Source organism: Ctenopharyngodon idella, chromosome 12 (genome assembly GCF_019924925.1).
Source record: "Ctenopharyngodon idella isolate HZGC_01 chromosome 12, HZGC01, whole genome shotgun sequence".
Lineage (NCBI taxonomy): Eukaryota > Metazoa > Chordata > Actinopteri > Cypriniformes > Xenocyprididae > Ctenopharyngodon > Ctenopharyngodon idella.
The window spans coordinates 28,071,325-28,095,944 of NC_067231.1; the positions used below are offsets into that span (position 1 = coordinate 28,071,325).

The 24,620-nt window shown below is 36.6% G+C and overlaps 2 protein-coding genes across 3 annotated transcripts in view; one reads left to right on the plus strand and one right to left on the minus strand.

Annotated features, from left to right (window-relative positions):
- LOC127523254 (disintegrin and metalloproteinase domain-containing protein 12) overlaps nt 1–14,916 on the plus strand; it is a 107,597-nt gene extending 92,681 nt beyond the window's left edge. For both annotated transcript variants that reach the window (XM_051913765.1, XM_051913766.1), the window contains 6 exons: nt 1,757–1,865; nt 1,949–2,084; nt 3,184–3,316; nt 5,255–5,470; nt 10,770–10,927; nt 11,120–14,916. In XM_051913765.1, the coding sequence (XP_051769725.1) occupies nt 1,757–1,865; nt 1,949–2,084; nt 3,184–3,316; nt 5,255–5,470; nt 10,770–10,927; nt 11,120–11,189 (822 nt within the window). In that variant the 3' untranslated portion in view covers nt 11,190–14,916. The remainder of the gene's footprint in view (nt 1–1,756; nt 1,866–1,948; nt 2,085–3,183; nt 3,317–5,254; nt 5,471–10,769; nt 10,928–11,119) is intronic.
- Nucleotides 14,747–24,619, minus strand: fank1 (fibronectin type III and ankyrin repeat domains 1). Its single transcript, XM_051913787.1, has 11 exons — nt 24,407–24,619; nt 23,632–23,797; nt 23,321–23,445; nt 21,418–21,499; nt 20,893–20,967; nt 20,706–20,771; nt 17,532–17,697; nt 17,318–17,458; nt 16,638–16,715; nt 15,059–15,103; nt 14,747–14,981 (listed from the first exon to the last, which is right to left on the minus strand). Exons 1-11 carry the CDS (start codon nt 24,417–24,419, stop codon nt 14,934–14,936), a joined length of 1,005 nt encoding a protein of 334 aa, XP_051769747.1. The 5' UTR covers nt 24,420–24,619; the 3' UTR covers nt 14,747–14,933.
- Between the last annotated feature and the right edge of the window lies 1 nt (nt 24,620).

The following is a 24,620-nucleotide window of genomic DNA, read 5'->3' on the forward strand; positions in this document are numbered from 1 at the left end:
TCATGTTTTTTGTGACAGGTGCTCTTTCACTGACCCAGTCATTAATAATATAAATAATAATATATAAAGGTAGGTTTTATTAATTCATTCTGCAGGTGTGTCTGAAAGCTCATGATGGATCCTAGTTGGAAAGCTTTTTTTCCACACTCTGTTTCTGGTGATAGTTTTATATTGCCTGTAAGAGTTCCTGCTTTTTAAAATCTTCATTTAATTAGGGAAAGCATGTTTAGATTACTGTAAAGAGGAGTCCAGATGAGATCTGTGTAAATATTGGGGGGGCAAAACTTGACAGAGCGAATGTGTTTTAGCTCCAGCATTATAAAAGATCTCACAATGAAAACAGTCTTCCTGATGAACAGGTTACATGTTTGTGCAGATAGTGAGAAACAGATAGTGGAAGTCAATGAGTGAGCTCATGAATCTCCAGATTAGATCAAGATGTTCGTCTGAGTCCAACATCTGCAGCTCATCAGCACCAAGAGTGAAGAACCAGAAACAAATGCTGCCAAATGGAGAAAAAGGAAGTGTTTTGGTAGATGTTGAGGAGGTTACTGCATGCAAACACACACGTATTGACCATGAAGACATGTTCCTACCAAAGTTGGAAACTGAATAATTCTCTACAATATTTCTGGCAATCGCAGTTGTGTTGTATATTACAGTCATGTTTTCATTTGTAAAATGAAAGTATTTTATTTACATTTAGCAATTAAATTGTGAGTTTACTAGGGAGGTGAATCTCAAGAGAATATGTCCAGGTAATATTTTGTCTTAAATGAAATTAAACCCGCTGTATTTGATCATTTTTACATTGTCACTGTGTTTATTGCCATGATAATCAACCATGTTTAAACTCCCAATTGTCATTATAGTGCAAATGAATCATATTTTTAATTAGTGTTTTTGTCTTGTTTTCCATTAAAGAACATCTAAACATGCTTAAAACAAGATCAATTTACTTGAGAAGGAAAATTTAATAAAATAAGACTTCTTCTCAGAGAATATATATATATATATATATATATATATATATATATATATACATCTAATTTCTTCTTGCGGCTTTGGCAAAAATAGTGGAGAAATACTTGCATATTTACATAAATATTCTTACATTTTTTCTATATATATAATATAATATGTAAAAATAATATATTTATGCATCTAATTTTTTTCTTATGGCTTTAGCAAAGGTAGTGGAAAAATACTTGCATATTTGCATAAAAATTATTACATTTATTTCTTATTTTAATATTTTTATATATAATATGTAATAATAATATATTTATACATCTATTTTTTTCTTACGGCTTTGGCAAAGGTAGTGGAGAAATACTTGCATATTTACATAAAAATTATTATTTATTTATTTTTACATTTATTTAGAAATACTTGCATATTTACATAAAAATTATTACATTTATTTTATTTTTATATTTTTTATATATAATATTTAATAATAATATATTACATTTATACATCTTTTTTTTCTTACAGCTTTGGCAAAGTTAGTGGAGAAATACTTGCATATTTACATAAATATTATTTCTAAACAAAAACAAGTGATAGTCAATCTGTATAGTTAATTTTTTTGAAACTATGTTTTTCTTATTTACATTGGAAGTTGTTCTTACTGCTGTTAAAACTAAACCTGTGCTCTTTCATTTTTCCGTAATGTAAAGTAGATCAATCTGAGTATTAATACAGTAATCATAAGGCGTCTGATGTGACTGCTGTGGTATTGTCTCATGCGCAGGTTTGTAATAATAATAAGAACTGTCACTGTGAGGCGCTGTGGGCTCCTCCGTTCTGTGATAAAGCTGGATTTGGAGGCAGTATGGACAGCGGCCCGATGAGACCGACAGGTATTAAACATGTCTGTGATTGTTGTCCTGCTCTTCAACAGTGTCTGTTCACTTCACAAATGTGTGTATCTTTGTACATGCAGACAGCAGCAGTGTGACGGTGGGCATCCTGGTGGCGTTTCTGTGTCTGCTGTGTGTTGGAATAATCGCCTGCATTAAGAGGAAAACTCTGCTCAGTCTGTTCTTCAGCAATAAGAAGAACACCATCGAAAAACTGAGGTATTAAAAACCTGCACAGCTGAAATAAACAATCAATTTGAAGGAGCAAGAGGCCATGCTATAGAGCAAATATAAAAGGATGTTGTTGGGTACAAAAATAACAGTATTTAGTTGTGTCCCCATCCACTTATGCACCACGCAAAATTATAATTTGGTAACATTTTATTTCACTGGTCCACTTTAGACATTCTAACTATATGTAACTTTGCAACTACATGTCAACTAACTCTCATTAGAGTATTAGTCTGCTTAATATCTGCTAACACTTTATTTTGATGCTTCCCAACAGACATTCTGACTTTAAGTAACTTTGCAAGTACATGTCAACTTCTACTAACCCTAACAGTCTACTAATACTCTAATGAGAGTTAGTTGACATGTACTTGCAAAGTTACTAGTTAGTAGAATGTCTAAAGTGGACTATCGAAATAAAGTGTAACCCATAATTTAATTTTTCAAGACCATTTTCTGACCCTTAGAACTGAATAGGCCATTTTTGCTACTTTATCATTCAGAAATGTATATGTAAATGAGTTGCACCATGATTGGCTAACCTCTGTGCACTGCCATATAGTTCATGATGTTAATCAGGGTTCCTAAATTCTGAATATGCATTGATATGTAAATGTGGGTTAATTTGCACATGATTGTCATGCTGTAAACGTACAAATTTCCAGTTTGCAGTCTGGGAATGGCTTTACATTGTTAATGTTACAATAATGTACATCACACTGTCAATCTTAGAAGAAAAGGTTCTATATAGAACCTCAAAGGGTTCTGTCAGGAACTTCATATATAGAACCTTTCAGGGGTTCCATCATGGGATCATTTTATGAATTTAGTTTTAATTAATTAATTAATTTTGTTTTAATTCTTTTTTTTTTTTTTTTTTTTAAATTTGAGTACATTTTATGAATTAAACAGCTCGTACACATACTTTATCACTAGAAAAAATGTAAATAACCCATTAACATGAAAGTATTATGCAATCATTTAAGACATTTCTTCTTATAGAATGTTTTTGGCATAAAGGGTTCTATATAGAACCCCACTGAACCTTTTTTTCTAAACAGTGTTCTCTGTTTTTACTTTTCTGCAGGTCTGTGGGACCCAACAGGCTGAACAGTCCAGCTCACACACTTTCATCCGCTCACACTCAAACACACTCCATGTACAGAACATCTCCTCAACGTCAGACTACAGCTTTACCACAAAGTGCCAGCATATATAAGGTGTGTGTGTGTGTGTTAGGCTCTCCCTCATCACCCATTTGCATATACCATACGTATACATACACCCATATGCATATATTACACATCCCCTCACACATATTTCATGTTTGTACATAACACGCATGCATATGTCACTATTTTATTACAACTCTGAGTGACAATTGGCACTCATCTCACGCTCCAAAGGTTTGTTTAATAAAAAGCACAACAAAGATAAATTGAGCGTTTAACGTTTGAAACCTGCTCTTTAGCTGTCAGACCACACAAACTCTATACAGCAATTCACAAATTGTTGGAAAATCAGTAGAGACGCCTGTCAGCCAGATGGATTGTGGATGCATTTGTGATCTCAGGACTGTTGTTGAGAAAAGCAGTTCTGTGATTAGAGGATGTGGAAAGTACAACGACTGACCCCTGTGGTGCAGCGGAAGCCCTGCGCTTTGAGACTGAGATTGTTCAAAAGTGTGGGGTCAGTGAGATTTTTTTAATGTTTTTATGTCTTATGCTAATCAAGGCTGCATTTTTTTTTTTTTTTATCAGAAATACAGTAAAAATAGTAATACTATGAAATAGAGAGTTCAAAAGAACAGCATTTGTTTGAAATATAATTTTTTGTAACATTATAAATGTCTTTACTGTCACTTTTGATCAGTTCAATGCATCCTTATTGGATAAAAGTATAAATTATTTAAAAAAAACATTTATACTGACCCTAAACTTTTGAACAGTAATGTAGTATCTGGTCCTCATAATATGTGATGGTAACAGTATAGAGGATGTCGGTCTGTTTGATGTTAGGCAAGGTGAGGTTATACAGACACACACGCAATTTCTGTCTCTCATCTCCTTTTGTTCTTGTCACATCTGGCTGCAGATCAAGATGTGTGTGCGTGTGCTCATATGAGACTCATTTGTATCATTTAAAAGGATAGTTCAGCCAAAAATGAGTCATCATTTACTCACCCCCATTTATTACCAAACCTGTATGACTTTCTTTCTTCTATGGAACAGAAAAGGAGATGTTAGGCAGAATGTTCATGCTGCTCTTTTTTATACTGAATGAAACTAAATGATGCTGTCATGCACGTTTTCATAAATTGAATAAAATATAAATATTATATGAAAAAACTTAAAACAGAGGAAAATTAGAAATGTAATTTCTTAAATGAAATTAAATTTAAGTACTAAAATTTATACTACACTGTTTTCAACTAAAAACGGGGAACTTTTTATATGTTATGGCCGTTCGTTTACACGGCAACTACGTTTTTGGGGCCTGAAAATGCAAACTTTTGAAAACGGGTTTCAAAGTGCACGTCGTTAAAAACGATACCGTTATCATCCCCATGTAAACAACAAAAACGTGAATTTGTGAAAACGGTGATGTCATGTGCATGCGTGTTATCTGTTCAGTCTATAGGTGCAACATTATTTAGTGTCAACCAAGTGTACCACACGCATCCTAAAAAGTGAAGCCAAAGCATTTCGATTGCCCCCTGGTGGCTGGCTGCAGTATAGGTCATAAACCCCGCCCTCTCCATGTAATCGAATGGGACGCAAGCCAAATTAAAAAATCCGACTGCACTTCCGATGCAGATCGTTTCTGTCATTTTAGGTAGTTCTTATCACGCAGACTTATGTTCAAGTGTTCATTTTTCCAATAAGTTATTTGATTCTATAAAAACGGGGTGTAACGTCAAGATTGTGCTTGGGATTGAGTCAGCGGGAGTGTGGGCAGGACCTTGATGCCGCAGCTCCACTACTACACAGACTCTGGCTCCAAACGACATAATCTGCGACGACCGATACTGGGATATTTTGGCTTCATTTATCTACAGTTGAAGGAAGCGGAGACACACTGTCTACTATGGTGTCAACCAAATGTTTTTCAAAGCCTGTGTGACATGAATCCATTGTGAAAGCATTCTTTCTCTCTAGCCTCAGTCTCCTCTCCAGACAGTGGATTCTGTGGTTCCATGTCATGGTCTCCGCCGACTGCCCCAGTGCCCTCCGGTCCACCTCTCTCACCCGCTGCCGCTGACGCCACCACACACATACACACACTCGTCTCCACCCAGAGCCCCCCCACCAGCGGGAGCAGCGGGAGCGGCTGTCCGTGGCCTGGCCTGCCAGAACGTCTGCAAGATCGCCATGGTGAGTGTGTGTGTGTAAATATGCCAGTGACAATTACAATGCTGCAGAAATTGCATAGAGTCCAACAGTTCATAGGGTGCTAGGGTGTTCTGGGTAGTTGCTTGATTGTTGCTAGGGTGTTCTGCATATTTGATTCTGGATAGTTGATAGGGTGTTGCTTGGTGGTTGCTAAGATGTTCTGGGTGGTTGCTGCTAGGGCGTTCTGGGTGGTTCTGTTTGTTTGCTAAGGTATTGTTGGGTGGTTTCAAGGGTGTTCTAGATGGCTGCTAGGTGGTTGCTAGTTTGTTCTGCATGGTTGCTAAGATGTTTTGGGTGGTTGCTGGGAGGTTCTGGGTGGTTCTGTGTGTTTGCCAGGACATTGTTAGGTGGTTTCAACTGTGTTCTAGATGGTTGCTAGGGTGTTGCTAGATGGTTGCTAAGATGATCTGGGTGGTTGCTAGGGCACTGTTAGGAGGTTGCTAAGGTGTTCTGTGTGGTTGCTAGGGCATTATGGGTGGTTCTGTGTGGTTGCTAGGGTATTGTTAGGTGTTTTCAAGGGTGTTCTGGCTGGGACTGGGTCATTGCTAGGGTATTGTTAGGTTCTGGGTAGTTGCTAGGGCACTGTTGGGTGGTTGCTATCGTGGTACTGGATTGTTGTTGAGGGCATTATGGGTGGTTCTGTGTGGTTGATAGGGTATTGTTAGGTGGTTACAATGGTGTTATGGGTGGTACTGGGTTGTTGCTAGGCTATTTTAGGTGGATGTTAGTGTGTTAGGTTGTTGCTAGAGAGTTATGTGTGGTTCTGAGTGATCGCCTGGGTGTTGCTATGGTGTTCTGGTTGGTTATGGATGGTTGCTTGGGTGTTGTTAGGTGGTTGCTAGTGCATTCTGGGTGGTTGCTAGGGTATTTTTAGGTGTTTTCAAGTGTGTTCTGGCTGGTACTGGGTCATTGCTAGGGTATTGTTAGGTTCTGTGTGGTTGCTAGGGCATTATGGGTGGTTCTGTGTGGTTGATAGGGTATTATTAGGTGGTTGCAATGGTGTTATGGGTGGTTCTGTGTGGTTGATAGGGTATTGTTAGGTGGTTGCAATGGTGTTATGGGTGGTACTGGGTTGTTGCTAGGCTATTTTAGGTGGATGTAAGTATGTTAGGTTGTTGCTAGAGAGTTATGTGTGGTTCTGAGTGATTGCTAGGGTGTTGCTATGGTGTTCTTGTTGGTTATGGATGGTTGCTTGGGTGTTAGGTGGTTGCTAGTGCATTCTGGGTGGTTGCTAGGGTATTGTTAGGTGTTTCAAGGGTGTTCTGGCTGGTAATGGGTCATTGCTAGGGTATTGTTAGGTTCTGGGTGGTTGCTAGGGCACTGTTAGGTGGTTGCTACTGTAGTGCTGGGTGGTTTCTAGGGTAATGTTAGATGGTTGCAGTGGTGTTCTGGGTGGTACTGGGTTGTTGCTAGGCTATTTTAGATGGTTGTTAGTGCATTAGGTTGTTGCTAAAGAGATATGTGTGGTTCTGAGTGATCGCTAGGGTGTTGCTAGGGTGTTCTGGTTGATTATGGATGGTTGCTTGGGTGTTGTTAGGTGGTTGCTAGAGTATTCTGTATGGTTGCTAGGTGCTTTCTTACTGGTTCAAGTGAAAAGCTCTGTGATGTTCTGGTTTCTTTGGTACCTCCTTCAATGTGCATCTGTGGAACTTTCCCTTTTTCTTTTTCACCTGTTTTAGCATCCAGCAGGTGAAGTCTGATACTGAGAAAAATAATAGCACACCCAGTTTGATGCTTACAGTTGGGGGCTTGTTCAAATCAATGAGCAACAGCACCACTAATAATAATAACATTGTATACACTTCTTTACATGTCAGCAGGTACATTTTCTCTCATTCCCCAGCAGTGTTACAATGGCGAGTTAGAGCTCATTTTTAGTACACACTTTAATATTTTATAATAGATTTACAGTTTAATGTCAGAGCTCCAGTGGTGTGAACAGGCCTCTTTCATTAGACCACTGTGTCGTATTAAATCTCAAGTGTGTTCAGAGGATCATGCAATCCAAAGAAAACGCAGAGTGAAGCCTCTGGCCAGCCAATACAAGACCGAGTGAGTCGATCAGAATGAAACAGAAAACTCGAGGTTTTGACATGTCTTAAAATAGTCTGCCTCAGACAGATTGACAAACTCAATTTAAAAATGTAATGCTGTGGGCAACAGGTCATTGATCGGCTTATATTCAATATGGAAATAAATAATATTTTGACTTCTAAACCCACTTCACTCGTCTGGCACAATAATGTCTTGGAATTATGTTCATGTATATGTATGTATATGTATATATATATATATATATATATATATATAATTTGATGAAATAATCTGCATATTTAATTAATTTGATTAATAAATCTACAGTCCTAATATAAACATGTTTAAAGGTGCAGTATGTAATATTGACAGCTAATGGTTGAAATAGGTACTGCAGTCCAAATTAAAAATATAGGAGAGAGTTGTTTCCCCTCCCCCTCCTCATCAGACTCGACGCCAGTGTTGTCAAGTCTGCGTTTTTTCCACGGAATTGGGTTACTTTACTTTACCCCCCCCCCCAAATTTCTTCGCAAAGGATTAACACATCGGACTCAGTATGCAAGGTTTCTGTGCGTGACGAATTTTTAGGATGACGAATACGAAAAAACGCATATGAAAATTTCGGACTCAGTGTGCAAAGACCTGTAAACACATCTCCAATATGTATGCCTCTTGTCTTAGAGCTTCTTAGATGGATGCTGAGGCTTTTTAGTCAGGTAGAACCTACGATCTCTGACCTAGTTTGTTTGCTGGCTTCCATGGCTGCAATTTGCTGTTTTTTCTGCCGACTGGCAACCCGAGGTGTTGAAATACTACTGGGTAAATTGGCAGTGGGTGGAATCCCACAGTCCAAAACAAAAACAGACATTCTGACTTGGGACCAAGTGTGCCACACAAGTCCTGAAAAGTGAAGTCGAAGCATTTGTCTGCAGTATAGGTCTTAAACCCCGTCCTCTCCATGTAATCGAATGGGATGTGAGCCAAACTAAAAAATCCAATTATATTTCCAATAATTTTTTGCTAAAGATGGTTTCTTTCATTTTAGGGAGTTCTTGTCACGTAGACACATGTTCAAGTGTTTATTTTCCCAGTAAATTTGGTTGTAGTTAGTTTTTGATGCTATAAAAACGGGATGTAATGTCATGATTCTGCGGGAGTATGGGTGGGACCTTGATGCCGCTCATATTTTTATGCTTTAGTAGTCAAAAACATGACATATAGCACCTTTAAATGGCTGGTGTGACATTCAGTCACCTCAGACATTTATCTTTAGCATCTTCTGATGGAGATGTAAGTGAATAATGATCTTAATCGTTCTACCATTTGTAAAAATCTCATTAAATGAGGCTCTTACAATCAGTGACAACAAAGGATAGAAAGTGTGCATTAAATAATACCGGCTAGAATGGAGTTGCTTGGTTCAAGTTAATTGCCTGAGTTGAGGTTATCTGTCTCAGATGAGGTTTATATGTGGACGGGGGAAGATGTCAGTCCCTGAACCTGCCTGGTGTGTGATAAATTGTCGCAATTTGTTGGTTTGTCCCATAAAAACCTGCTTGTAATAGGAGAGTCTTTGTCTCTTTTATAAGAAGCCTGTGGAGAGACAGATTGCAGAAAGAGGAAGGAACTGGTGAGGATGAGGCTCTCAAGAGAAAACAACAGAAAACCTTTAAAACACTAACACTATTATCCAGAGTGACTTACATTGCATTCAAGGTTTATCAGATCACGCATTACCTGGGAATTGAAACCTTGACCTTGACCATATTTATTTATTTTTGTTTGTTTGTTTGCTTAAATAACTATAGAATAAAAAGTTCTTCAAAAAGTTTTTTTTTTAATTAATTTATGTAAACTAAATTACTAAATATGCATTTAGCACATTTAATTAATGTTACTAATAATTTTTTAATTTTTATGCATATCAAGAATGAATCTAAACTACACTATTTGAGTCTTTTATGCTGACATATTAGATCAATAATACCATAAAAACCAGTAATATTGTAAAAAATATTACAATTTAAAATAACAGTTTTCTATTCTCATATATTGTAAATTGTAATTTATTCCTGTGATGCAAAACTGAATTTTCAGCATCATTACTCCAGTCTTCAGTGTCACATGATCCTTCAGAAATCATTCTAATATGATGATTTGCTGCTCAAAACACATTTCTTATTATTATCGATGTTGAAAACAGTTGTGCTGCTTCATATTTTTGAAGAAACCATGATACATTTTTTTTTTTAAGGATTCTTTGATGAATAGAAAGTTCAAAAGAACAGCATTTATTTGAAATAGAAATCTTTTGTAACATTATAAATGTCTTTACTCTCACTTTTGACAGCATCCCTGCTTAATAAAATTATTAATTTCATTAAAGGAAAAGAAAAATCTTACTGACCCTAAACTTTTAAACTATAGTAGCTCAAACACAATATCCTGAGTTATTTTGGGTGAATTAATCCTTTAAATCAATCAGATATCAGTGTGAAATGATGAACAGAAGAGCTGGAGTCTCAGACGAGACCAGCCGACCTCAGACTGTTTCATTAGCTAAAAGTGTGTGTGTGTGTGTGTGTGTGTGTGTGTGTGTTCTGGCATTCATCCCTGATGCAGCTCTTCAAAACTTCTCATCAGGGAACCGTTTGACACATGAGAGTGCCTCCTCTCAAGGTTTCTCAAGACCTTTTTATCAGTCACAAAACAACTCTCAGTCATCAGCGATCATCCAACACTTGAGATATGAGCAGTTCAGAGCAATTCAGTCTTTTATTACATTTTAAAGGACAGAGGGAAGTGAGCAGTGAAATCAGGTTTGGATCTCTGTGGAGTTGCAGTGAGACGAAGATGATGATGATGATGATGAGAGAGAATGAGGACCAGATGGAGAGCAGGTAGCAGGTTATCATTACGTCATAGTCAGTGTGTAGATTAGGAACATATGAGCATGTCACATGACCTCTGGAGAGAGTTGCTATGGCGGCAGTGAAGCCACATACAGCGCTGAACTCATACAGCAGTGAAGTTAGATTAGCTTGTAGTGCCCTCTGGTGGACTCTCAAAAGAAGGGAACTAGTATATATCACTTAATATTTTATAATATTATTCATTTATTTCATTGCTAACAATTAAGATCTCAAATCATCTGTCACAATGTACACTATTCATGCTTGCTAAATGAATAAATACAGTATATCCCATGTGAGACTATGTGTTTTCCCTCCTCTACTCATCTTTACAGGCATTCGAGAAGCCCAGTCCACCCCAGAAGCCTCTTCCTGCTGACCCACTGGGTCGAAACGTCCGGGTGATGCGTAACCCATCCGCCGTCCGACTTCCAGCTCCTATCCCGACCCCGGCCGCCCCCCGACCTGCTCCGCCTCACCCACAGCCCTGCAGGTACAAACACACTCATGCACACCTGCCAAAATGTCAAATCATAAAGGGATCGTTCCTACAGTTTGGTGGATTTTATGTCCCCATAAAACAAGTAAGGAATAACTGACGACGGGCCGTTGAATTATTAGAAAATAATGCATTATTTTCTATAATTGTTTTCTTTTATTTTCGTAACTATTACCGGATTTGCAGGCCTCCTCCTAAACAGCCGCCCACCTTGCCGAAGCCTCACTTCACAGCCGGAGTGAAGTTCAGCAGCTGAGAGCCGGACCGAAGGGATTTCGTCCCTGGAGACACTTGCTTTTTGCACTATGAACCTCTGCGGGACACGTCGTGTATCAGAGTCCTGATGTGAGGGGTGACCTTTGACCCCCGCGGTGCTCTCCCTCTAAACGGTGCTATGAGTCCAAGCTCAGGTACATGTCACGCATTATTTATGTCGGTTACGAGCGTATTTATTTGAGCACAGTGCACTGTGGTTGACACTTTCTCAATCGTAGCAATCGGTGGTTCGCCCACGTTTACCTGATGTTCCTTTTGTTGTTGTTGCTATTGTTGTTGTTTTGACCTTTTTCGACTGTGTACCAGCAGAGAAAACAGAAGACGTGTTATCTGTGAACATGAACCACATCATGTGGACGCTAAACTGGATTGAAACCAGATTTAAATGGAAACGTGAATTGGGAGTTGTGCTTTGCTAATGGTTCTGAGTCTGTGATGTCATTTGGTATATGAAAAGGGCTTTTTAACAACTTAATATGATTTAATAGCCATTTTTATTATATATTTCAAACATGATTAAACCTGAATTAGGATTGCAGTGATACTTAAGGGATGTTGAAGGAATCTACATGAAAATACTTTGATATGTGGTTGAATCTCACTAAAACATGTCCAGGTCACATTTCACCCCAAAGTAAAAAAAAAAAAAAACTAAATTAAAGGGTTAGTTGAAAAATGAAAATTCTGTCATTAATTACTAACCCTCATGTCGTTCCACACCCGTAAGACCTTCATTCATCTTCAGAACACAAATTAAGATATTTTTGATAAAATCCGATGGCTCAGTGAGGCCTTCATTGACAGCAAGATAATCAACACTTTCAGATGCCCAGAAAGCTACTAAAGACATATTTAAAACAGTTCATGTGACCACAGTGGTTCAACCTTAATGTTATGAAGCGACGAGAATACTTTTTGTGCGCCAAAAAAATCATAAGTGTTTCGAAATGGTTCACCACTGGGGGGCGTGACTTTGAAACAAAAGATTCGTAAAGCTTCGAAGCTTCATGAAGCAGCGTTTTGAAATCGCTCATCACTAGATATTGTTGAATAAAGTTGTTTTTTTGTTTTTTTTTTGCCGCACAAAAAGTATTCTTGTCGCTTCATAACAATAAGGTCACATGTATAGTCACATGAACTGTTTTAAATATGTCTTTAGTAGCTTTCTGGGCATCTGAAAGTGTTGATTATCTTGCTGTCAATGGAGGACTCACTGAGCCATCGTATTTTATCAAAAATATCTTAATTTGTGTTCTGAAGATGAATGAAGGTCTTACGGGTGTGGAACGACATGAGGGTGAATAATTAATGACAGAAATTTTCATTTTTGGGTGAACTAACCCTTTAAATTTAGCATACAGAATTTTTTTTTTTTTTTTTCATTAACAAGTATTTTCCCCCTCATAGTCTCATGACTGTAATACATCTGAATATTTCCATTATTTTTTTTATTCTAATTATTATCTATGTATTATTACTGATATACATTCATTGTTAGTGCATTAAGAAATACTGTATGTCAGTAATGAGAATCATTATAGATAATTAGAATTGAAAACAAAATATTCAAATTAGTTGTTTTTTTGTAAATCAGAACAAAGCAGTAAAGCTAACACTATCAAAAAACTACCATGATATATAAATATTACAGTTATATATATATATATATATATATATATATATATATATATATATATATATATATATATATATATATATATTATAAATTGAGTTATGTATTTGCTTTGCATTAATAGGAATTTTAGTGGAAATTACAATTGTCATGGAAATCTTAAGCTTCCTTTTCTTTTCAAGTCATCTTTGTTTTTAAAGTGCTTTATACAGTAGAAATGGTTTCAAAGCAGCTTCACAGTAATAATAAGGAAAGTAACAGAATTAATGATGCAAACTTCATCAAATATGAGACAGATTCAAATTCTGTCTTTTCTAGTCTCTGAATTTATTCATGCTAAAAAAAATCCAATATATAAATATATTTATGCTAAATTTAAAAAAAATATGGAAAATTATCGGGGCAGGATGATTATTACTGTTTTGCAGTAATGAGAAGTTGGTTGGAAAATGTGCTTAAAATATCACAATACAAACAATCATAAGGGTCCTTAAAACAGGCTTCATTGTTGTAAAAAAAACAATTTCTTGCTTATTCCTTTTGATTTTGAGGTGAAATATGAGCTGGACATGTGCAGAGGAGTTTATAGTACTGTGCAGCTGAATAATGTTCTGAATTCACTCCATTTCATATGTCTAAACGAGTGAAATGAAAACATTTGCAACACATTATATGCACCAAGCCCAGCTTTTGTTGATTTCAAAGCATTGTAAGAAAGATGTTGTAATGCAGTTGTGTTCAGATAGACAGTTTACTTAGGAGATCCCAGCTTTGAGACCCGCATGTGCTTACTGGAAGGATGTGAGAGACAGAAAGCCAAACCCTGATTTCATGGCCATATGTTCATATATGTTCTTTATAAAGCAGTTATTGTGGGAAATGATAAAATGAATTACATTTGTACTCTTAAGGACTTTCAATCTTGTCGACCTAAATAATGTTGCCACGTGGAGCATTATAACTGGATTGTGGTTAATGAAAACAGACATATGAATCCTTCTCTAAATATTCCCAAGATCTCTTTGGTCTCCCTCAAACATGCTGCGGTCAGTGGGTTTGTGTCACTGGCAGAGTTTCATGGCGATTTGTCAGAGTCAATGAAAACACTGCACTACAAGAATAGGATGTGCACAAAAGATTTAAAAATAGGGGTTTAGGAGTGATTATGGTCATGAATTACTGTCAACGGGGTCAAAATTACAACCAAGTTCAAACTGGCTTTGGCGAATAAATACTTTTCTGGTAACTTTTTGAGAAACCACAACATAATAAACGTTTTATTTGAATAGTAAAAATGATAGTCTGATGAAAAAGATGTGAACGAGACATGCAATCATCTTTCACTACTCTGTTTTTGGGTTTTGATGTTTAACCGAGAGATTGAGACTCAAAAATATACACTCTGACATTCAAAAGTTTGGGGTTAGTAAGATTTGTTTGAAAGAAGTCTCTTACTGACCCCAAAATGATGAATGATAGTGTACTTTAATAAGGAATAATAGTTGGAATGGCTGGAAATAAATAAATATGTCTGTTAAATTTCACCCTCCATTGGCAGGTGAGGTAAAAAGTTGATGTTTGGCACTGAAACTTTGGTATTTGACGCCACTGAGCCATTTGTGATCTCAAACGTGGGTCTTTTAGGCCTGTATACTGGACACCTTATGAGTGCCATTATTTCTTATTGTTTACATTGTAAATTCATCTTCATTCACTGTACATCTGAAGTGTCCTGTTGCCTTTTTACAGTGTTAAACCACACAGTGCATTACAGTAGAGACTGTTCAGATCTAGACGCTGACTGATTATATGATGATCACGTGTCTCTAGGTTAACTGCCTTGCTTGTTTTAATCACAGTTATTTACTATTATTCAATCATGTTGTATCCGCACTCAGTACATCTACTCATGTAACGTTCTTTTTATTCAGTGTCACGGGTGTAAACTGCTTTTTTTAATAATAAATCTTCGATTAATCAAGAAATGTGAAATAAGATACTGTACGTTGATGTCTGCAACACAAATAACGGTCGGCATAAAGGGCAGCGCTAGTAAAGTTGTTTATGAAACCAATGTGTGGTGTCTCTCATTTAGTCTGACATCTCTGACTCCTCATCCAGCAGCAAACTGATGATATTCTGAAAGAAAAGATAAGGAAATATAATCAATGATCTAAATACTTGCACAAGCTGTATCAAGAAGACTGGTGTTTTACCTTTCTTTCAAATGCTTTGGCCATCTCCAGAGCGCTAACGCCAAGCTAAAACCCAAAGAAAGAGTCCAGTCAGAGAGATGAATCCAGAAAATGTGCTTCATGATTAGAGGATAAGCCAAGAGGAAAATTGTATTGCTCATTCATAGCTCAGGAGACTATGGAAGCTTGTTTCCGCCATGAAATGAAAAAAAATAAAGGTAACTGCAACTTTTTATCTCACAATTCTTATTTTTTTTCTCTGAATTGCGAGATATAAAACTCAGAATTGCGAGCTGTAAAGTCAAAATTGCGAGTTATAAAGTCAAAATTGTGTGATATAAAGTCAGAATTGTGAGTTATAAAGTCAGAATTGTGTGATATAAAGTCAGAATTGCGAGTTATAAAGTCAGAATTGCGAGTTATAAAGTCAAAATTGCGAGTTATAAAGTCAGAATTGTGAGTTATGAAGTCAGAATTGTGTGATATAAAGTCAGAATAGTGAGTTATAAAGTCAGAATTGTGAGTTATGAAGTCAGAATTGTGTGATATAAAGTCAGAATAGTGAGTTATAAAGTCAGAATTGTGAGTTATGAAGTCAGAATTGTGTGATATAAAGTCAGAATTGTGTGATATAAAGTCAGAATTGTGATATAAAGTCAGAATTGCTTGATATAAAGTCAGAATTGTGAGTTATAAAGTCAGAATTGTGAGTTATAAAGTCAGAATTGTGAGTTATAAAGTCAGAATTGCTTGATATAAAGTCAGAATTGTGAGTTATAAAGTCAGAATTGCATTATATAAAGTCAGAATTGCAAATTATAAAGTCAGAATTGCGAGTTATAAAGTTTATAACTTGCAATTTTGACTTTATATCACACAATTCTGACTTTATAACTCACAATTGCCAGTTTAAATCTCACAATTGCGAGAAAAAAAGTCAGAATTGTGAGATAAAAAGTCACAATTACCTTTTTTATTTTTTTATTTAGCGGTGGAAACAAGCTTCCATAGGAGACGTAATGGAGATTAATTTTTAGTATTAAATTTGTCTCACGTTTCTTCTAACATTTATTAAGAGAAATAAAACTGACACATGACACAGTTGTTAACATAAAATTAATGTGTATAGTTCATACATCAGATAAGTTGGTCTTTGGAAGAATTTGATGAGAAATATTTGAGTTCATATTGAAATCTCAGACTGGTTGTAGTAAAATCCCAAATGAGATTTTTCTTGAGACTTGTTGTCGTCAATTATAACTCATAAATGAAGAGCAAATGGAGACTTTGGAGTTTCTTTCTTCTGCTGGACACAAAAGAAGAATGTTAGTAACCAGACAGTTGACGGTAGCCATTGACTTCTATAGTATTTTTTTTTTTTTTTTTTCTCCGAATGGCTACCGTCAACTGTCTGGTTACCAACATTCTTCAAAATATCTGAAGAAAGAAACTCACACAGGTTTGGAAAAACATAAGGGGGATTAAATGACAGTATTTTCGGTATTTTTCATTTTTTGAACTATCCCTTTAAATCAAACATCTCAGTTTGCTCTCTATTTGATCTCATTGCTGTCTGGTTTTGCTTATGGGAGGTTCTGACCTTGTTCTGAATGTTTGGATCGGCTCCTTTCTCCAGAAGAAATTTAACGAGATGCTTATGATTATTCAACACTGCCACCTGAAAAATAAACATGTTTATACACGTTATGTCCTTCAAATGAATGACCTTAAATCATTATATACGTACAAACACATAAATACACCTGCTAGCTTTATCACTCACATTAAACACTTAAAATATAAAAGAATTTATATGCTAAGTAAAAAATAACATCCAAAAAAGTCTTTCTTACTGGTATTTAAGGGGAGACCGGGGCTAGTTGTCACTAAAATCAGTGTTATTTTAGTAGTATTTATACATATTTTGAATTAGCTTTTTTTTATTTTTAGTAGTTTTCATTTTAGTTCAAGTTTTAGTAACTTCATATTTAGCTTTCTTTTATTTTTATTTCAGTTGTAGTTTTTGTAATTTTAGTACTAAAACTTAAACTTATATCTGTTACTTGCCAAGGCAACATTTCAGTGTACAGTGAACAGTTTTTTCCTGGGCAAAAATGGTGGAAATGTTCAGTTTTCAACACAATACAAATAGGTTTCACAGGAATTAACTTTCAAAAATAGACCTAAATATGCACTTGATTAAAAAGTGTGGCAACTAGCCCCGTCCTCCCCTGCTTGTTTAGTGGTGTATTACATGTGGAGTACAGTTTCAGTTCAGACCATCAGTGGTGTTTTCGCATCTTTGTCCTTTACATTAACATCAGCACCAGCACTGATTAACAGTGAAGCTACAGCCGTGTCTCCGGTCATAAGCGACACGATCATGAGAGGAGTCCACAAGTCACTGTCCTGCACATCAGCCTAAGACACAAGAGAACATTATGAGCAGTAAATCAGGTACAACTAAAATCAAACATGTTAATCATCCTCTCACCTCACACCCGTCCTGTATGAGGTACTGCAGGATGGGCAGGTGTCCTCCAACCGTGGCCCAGTGCAGAGCGCAGCAGCCCGATCTGTCTCGAGAGGTCCAGGATGCACCGCAGCTGCGCAGGAACTTCACCACGTCCAGGTGCCCGTGAAAACACGCGAGCATCAGGCTGATCATCATACATACACAAACACACAAGACCAACATGTTCATACTCGTGCCCCAGTAAAATATTAGCATACTGGCCTACTGATAAATCCTTATGTGTCAATGAAAATTACTGTGGAAGCTTGTTTCCGGCACGGAATAAAAAAAAAAATAAAAAAAAGGTAATTGCGACTTTTTTACTCACACTTGCGAGTTTATTCTTATCTCGCAATTCTGATATTATGTCTCGCAATTGAGAGTTTGTCTCTCAATTCTGGCACTGTCTCGCAATTCCGAATTTATAACTCACAATTCTGACTTTTTTTCTAACAATTCCGAGTTTATCTCAGAATTCTGACTTTTTTTCTAACAATTCTGAGTTTATCTCACAATTCTGACTTTTTTTCTAACAATTCCGAGTTTATCTCAGAATTCTGACTTTTTTTCTCGCAATACAAAGTTTATATCTCGCAATTCAGACTTTTTTCTTGCAATTCCGAGTTTATATCTCGGAACTCAAACTTTTTTCTCGCAATTCCGAGTTAATATCTCGCAATTCTGACTTTTTTCTTGCAATTCTGACTTTTTCCTAGCAATTCAGACTTTTTATCTCGCAATTCTGACTTTTTTCTCGCAATTTTGAGCTTATATCTCGCAATTCAGACTTTTTTCACGCAATTCCGAGTTTTTATCTTGCAATTCGTACTTTTTCCTCGCAATTCCGAGTTTATATCTCACAATTCAGACTTTTTTCTCACAATTCCGAGTTTTTATCTCGCAATTCTGACTTTTTTTCTAACAATTCCGAGTTTATCTCACAATTCTGACTTTTTTTCTAACAATTCCGAGTTTATCTCACAATTCTGACTTTTTTTCTAACAATTCCGAGTTTATCTCAGAATTCTGACTTTTTTTCTCGCAATACAAAGTTTATATCTCGCAATTCAGACTTTTTTCTTGCAATTCCGAGTTTATATCTCGGAACTCAAACTTTTTTCTCGCAATTCCGAGTTAATATCTCGCAATTCTGACTTTTTTCTTGCAATTCTGACTTTTTCCTCCAATTCAGACTTTTTATCTCGCAATTCTGACTTTTTTCTCGCAATTTTGAGCTTATATCTCGCAATTCAGACTTTTTTCACGCAATTCCGAGTTTTTATCTTGCAATTCGTACTTTTTCCTCGCAATTCCGAGTTTATATCTCACAATTCAGACTTTTTTCTCACAATTCCGAGTTTTTATCTCGCAATTCTGACTTTTTTCTCGCAATTCCAAGTTATCTCGCAATTCTGACTTTTTTCTCACAATTCCGAATTTTTATCTCGCAATTCTGACTTTTTTCTTGCAATTCCGAGTTTATCTCAGAATTCTGACTTTTTTTCTCGCAATACAAAGTTTATATCTCGCAATTCAGACTTTTTTCTTGCAATTCCGAGTTTATATCTCGGAACTCAAACTTTTTTCTCGCAATTCCGAGTTAATATCTCGCAATTCTGACTTTTTTCTTGCAATTCTGACTTTTTCCTCGCAATTCAGACTTTTTATCTCGCAATTCTGACTTTTTTCTCGCAATTTTGAGCTTATATCTCGCAATTCAGACTTTTTTCACGCAATTCCGAGTTTTTATCTTGCAATTCGTACTTTTTCCTCGCAATTCCGAGTTTATATCTCACAATTCAGACTTTTTTCTCACAATTCCGAGTTTTTATCTCGCAATTCTGACTTTTTTCTCGCAATTCCAAGTTATCTCGCAATTCTGACTTTTTTCTCACAATTCCGAATTTTTATCTCGCAATTCTGACTTTTTCCTCGCAATTCCGAGTTTATATCTTACAATTCAGACTTTTTTTCTCGCAATTCTGAGTTTATATCTTACAATTCTGACTTTTTCCTCGCGATTCCGAGTTTATATCTCACAATTCAGACTTTTTTCTCGCAATTCTGAGTTTATATCTTACAATTCAGACTTTTTTTCTCGCAATTCTGAGTTTATATCTTACAATTCAGACTTTTTTCTCGCAATTCTGAGTTTATATCTTACAATTCTGACTTTTTCCTCGCAATTCCGAGTTTATATCTCACAATTCAGACTTTTTTCTCACAGTTCCAAGCTTATATCTCGCAATTCAGACTTTTTTCTCGCAATTCCAAGTTCTCACAATTATTACTTTTTTCTCACAGTTCCAAGCTTATATCTCACAATTCTGACTTTTCTCCTTGCAATTCCAAGTTTATATTTTGCAATTCTGACTTTTTTCTCGCAATTACGAGTTATATCACACAATTCTGACATTATGTCTCACAATTGCGAGTTTGTCTCACAATTCTGACTTTTTTACTTGCAATTCCGAGTTTGATATCAACAAAATCAGAATTGCGAAATATAAACTTGCAAGAATAAAAATTGCTAGTTATTACTAGTTATTTATTTTTTATTCTGTGGTGGAAACAAGCTTCCACACTATATAGATTACCATATAGATTACCGTATACCAACCTGAGAAGCCTTTTCCCTGACAATAGTTCAGCAATCATGTCATGTCATGTGCTTTCTGTCAGCTGTTAAGATTCGGACGATGATTTCAGATTTGCAAATAAATCCCTCTTTTTTGAACTGGTCAAACAAGTTTGCAAAAAAGTCTGGAATTGTTCGCGATTCAGTTTGATTCAGTCAGACAGTTCACTCAAGCACTGAATCATTTCCAGCGGTTTCTCGCATAGAAATAACAGAATACTTTATAAGAGAAAACAAAAAGAGTGAAAAATTGTTTCAACTACAATTTATATTAGGAAACATAACTTGGAAATGTATTTTATTGTATGACAGTGATGCAGATCATTACAGTTCATTCAGTTTCTGAACAGCTCTACTACATGTAAAACCAATTTATATCCAAAAAAAAAAAAAAGAGTATCAAAACATGGGGACACTTTTTTGATAGGGGCTCAAGTACAGAAAGTGTAGAAACGCTCCTGGTTCATAACATGAGAAACTTGAGTCTACAGTTAAAGACGCAAGAAAAACCTCACCTGTCTTTGCCACTGCTGTTTTTTCTGTTTACATCTGCGCCATGATGCACCAAAATCTGAACTCCACTAGAACACAAAACACAGATAGATAGATAGATAGATAGATAGATAGACAGAACAAGAGATAGATAGATAGAACAAGAGATAGATAGATAGATAGATAGATAGATAGATAGTGTATTGTTACCTAGTAAAGCCCCTCGATACGGCGATCATTAGAGGCGTAAAGTCCAGCTTGTCAGGAACGTCCACGATGACCGTTCTACAAGAACACATAAACTCACATCTGTTAGCACATCAAATCCTCCTGCACAAGAACATCTGAGTGTCTCATTTGTTATAGGTACAATCCCCAGATTCCCAGAGAAAGCACATAGTGATTGAAATAGCATTAAATACACTAGAACAGATGACTTACAAAATGTAGGGGGGAAAAGTTCAAATCATAACATAAACTAACATATTTCTAATATTAATTCGTTCCCTCAACAACTGTGATACAGCAACATTTTTCGATCTCTAGACCTGAAAAGTCATGTAAATTCATTGGTCATAAAGACTGTGAACGCTTATGATTTAATTATTTAAAATTATCTTATTCAATTAATTTTATATTTTGCCTAGTTTTTGTAAAAAACAACAACAACAACAACAAAACAGGTTGAGAACGACTTCGGAAGTCTGCCGAAAGCATGATGTGAATGAATCTCACCTAGACTGCAGCACTCGATGGAGCTCCACCTCATCATTCCTGAGGACAGCATTGTGAAGATTATTCCCGTTCAGAGGCTCCTCTGAGAAATCACAATCACACACACACGTTTATTTCATTGATTTACATTTAATAACATGGATTTTCCAACTGTGGGAATCTGCAAATGTCTGCAAATTTAGTTAACGTTCAAGGACAATTTTGTACATAGACTGTGTGTACTCTTAAAAATAAAGGTTCCAAAAGGGAGTGATGTCAAAGAAGAACCATTTTTGGTTCCCCATAGAACCTTTTAGTGAACAGTTCTTAAAAATAACTTTTTTTTTAGTGTGAAGAACGTTTTAACATTCTAAAGAAGCTTTTTCCCACTATAAAGAATCTTTTGTGGAATGGAAAGGTTCCATGGAACCACTAATGACATTAAGAACCTTTATTTTTAAGAGTGAACACAGAATTTACATCAGTCCGTGGGCCCTATTTTAACAATCTAAGTGCATGGTCTAAAGCGCATGGTGCTTTTAGGGTGTGTCCGAATCCACTTTTGCTAGTTTAAGGATGGGAAAAATGGTCAGCGTGCCCGGCGCATGGTCTAAAAGGGTTGTCCCTAGTCTCTTAATGAGTAATGGGTGTGTTCTGGGCGTAACATGCAATAAACCAATCAGAGTGTCATCTCCCATTCCCTTTGAAAGCCAGTTGCGCTCACGCCATGGCGGATTCGCTATTTACCTGGCGGAAAAACTGAACGAGTCTATAGTGAGGAAACGGATCTGCTCGTGCGCGAGGTCAAAGCACGCGAGCAGACCATCTACGGGACAAGCCGGATTACACCAAAGCATTTTTATCTTTATTACATTGTAATCCTTTTATTTTTAATATCTGGCATGTTTGTGTGCTGCTGCGCCAGTGTTGTCAAGTCCGCGGTTTTCCCGCGGAATTGGGCTACTTTTACACTGTTGCCGTGGGTTGTTTTTTCATGTCCGCGGGTTGAAACGAACCCGAACAACATGATATTTAGCCCCTGAATAGCGATTTTTACCAGGGGAACCCCACCAAAAACACGGATTTTACCCTCTGTAACTTGATTTTTACCGGGGGACCCCCCTGAAACGCCCAGTTTTGGGCTAGTTTTGAGTAGCAATTGGGTGGGTTTTGTTGTGAAAACCTGGCAACGCTGTGCTGCGCGTCCCTGTGTGTGTGTAATAAGCAGAGTGTACGCGCGTTTTGCACCCGTATATCGGCGCATCTTACTAACGCGCTCTTTAAATAACAAAACAAATATTGTGCCATTGACTTTAGACCAGGTTTCAGTTGGTCAATGGCGCAGTGTGTTCCAGTTGCCTCAAAATAGTAAAACACCAATAATGCACCTGAACACACCTCGTTTTCAGACCAGCACGCCCATGGACGCACAAATGGGCACAAATGCATTTGCTATTTACACAACGTGGCGCAGGACGTGAAAATGATAACTGCGTCGGGCTAAAACTAGCAAAAAACACTTGCGTTGCACCTGCCGCCGCATTGCGCCGGTGTATGATAGGGCCCCGTAACTTTTGGCGCTCTAGCGGTTAATAAACAGAACTGCATGCATCTTGCGGAAGAACATTGTAGCTGGAGCTTCTTCTCTCTTCCTGACAGCAACATAGTGTTGGCCCAGATCCGGCCCACATCTGGTCCACGTGTAATCCACATGTACCAGATGTGGGCCGGATCTGGGCCACACTATGTTGCTGTCTGGGTTTCAAGTTTTTCTGGCTAAGCTTTCTCAAGCAAACGTCAAAGTTTACTTTAGTTTCCAACAGCACAATAATTTGATTCTCATTAAATATCATACAATATCTCAGTGGTGGTGATGAATGTGAGTTATGTTTTGTATATCGTTTGTCATGTTTTGTGTCCTTACTTTCTGTTGAAGCAGAGATTGATGGGTAATATCTTTGCTGACCAGATGGCCACGTGACCTTCAGTCTGAATGTGTAGGTAGTTTTCGGTTCTAGATTCTCCACCGTGAAGCATGTGCTGTACCCCCTAAACATGTCATAAACATTCACAAAATACAGCCTGGATTTTCTCACAAATAACCAGGAACTGTTGCACGATAAGCTCAGCTGTCTGTAGCGTTTACAGATTATTCTTTTAGGAGAACAATTAAGTATTTAAAGGTCGTCTATTAATCAGAGCTGTTAAATAGTCTGTTATGAGTGCAGGTCTCACTTGTATATCTCTTTATATGAGTTTTTTCTGGCGTTCTTCTGTTCCAGGATGAAACAGGTCCACTGGTCCGGTGGGTCAGTCCATCCGTGTTGTCTTGTCCAGGTGAGCTCAATGCTGTGATGGCTCACCTGTCCTACAGTCAGAACACCAGACCGCTGCTGCACATCTGGACACGCGGAGGAGGAATGTGATCATGAGCATCACGTGCAACATTCTACCACTAGATGGCGCCATTCCGTTTTTAAAGCTGCAGATTTTACTAAATTATTGATCTGTTTAATTTTTACGTTTCTTATTTCTGTTTCAAAACGATGAAATGCAGCTATTTTTAAATAGTTGAATATTATTATTATTATTATGAATTAATTTATTTATTTGTATAATTATGTATATTTTAATCTGTCGTTATGAGCCACCTTACCATAAAAATTGTCTGTTGTAGTTTTTGTAAAGACTTTCAAAATGCATTTTGGTAACATTCTATGAACTTTGTTTTTGTTTTTCAACATCAATATTTAGGTTAAAAAAAAAAAATCCAGATTTTATGACAAATGTTGTACAAATATACCAATCTCTCAAATAATTAAAAAAAAAAACCGCATATCAAACACAAACATTAACTCATATGTAGCTAATATATTACTAGCCAAATACATAAATTGTTAGATATTTCAAAATTATTAAGCTTTAACATTTTTTGACTGGCGAGCTTTTCCGTATAGATAATATACACCTACAAATGGAGTAAACAGAAATATGGTCACATGTATGTTACCTGCAGGATCCATTGGCAATACGAATCCTAAAAATCAATAAATAAACCGATCCCGGTGATTGTTTTGAGAGGATATTGCTCATTGTATGTTACTGTTGCTATAGCAACACAACTGAACACTGAGGACGAATGATGATCTTAACATTTTATGTAGGCCTAAGGGAGCCCGGGGCTAGTTGTCACTTTTTAAGTGAATATTTGTCAGTGTAGGTTT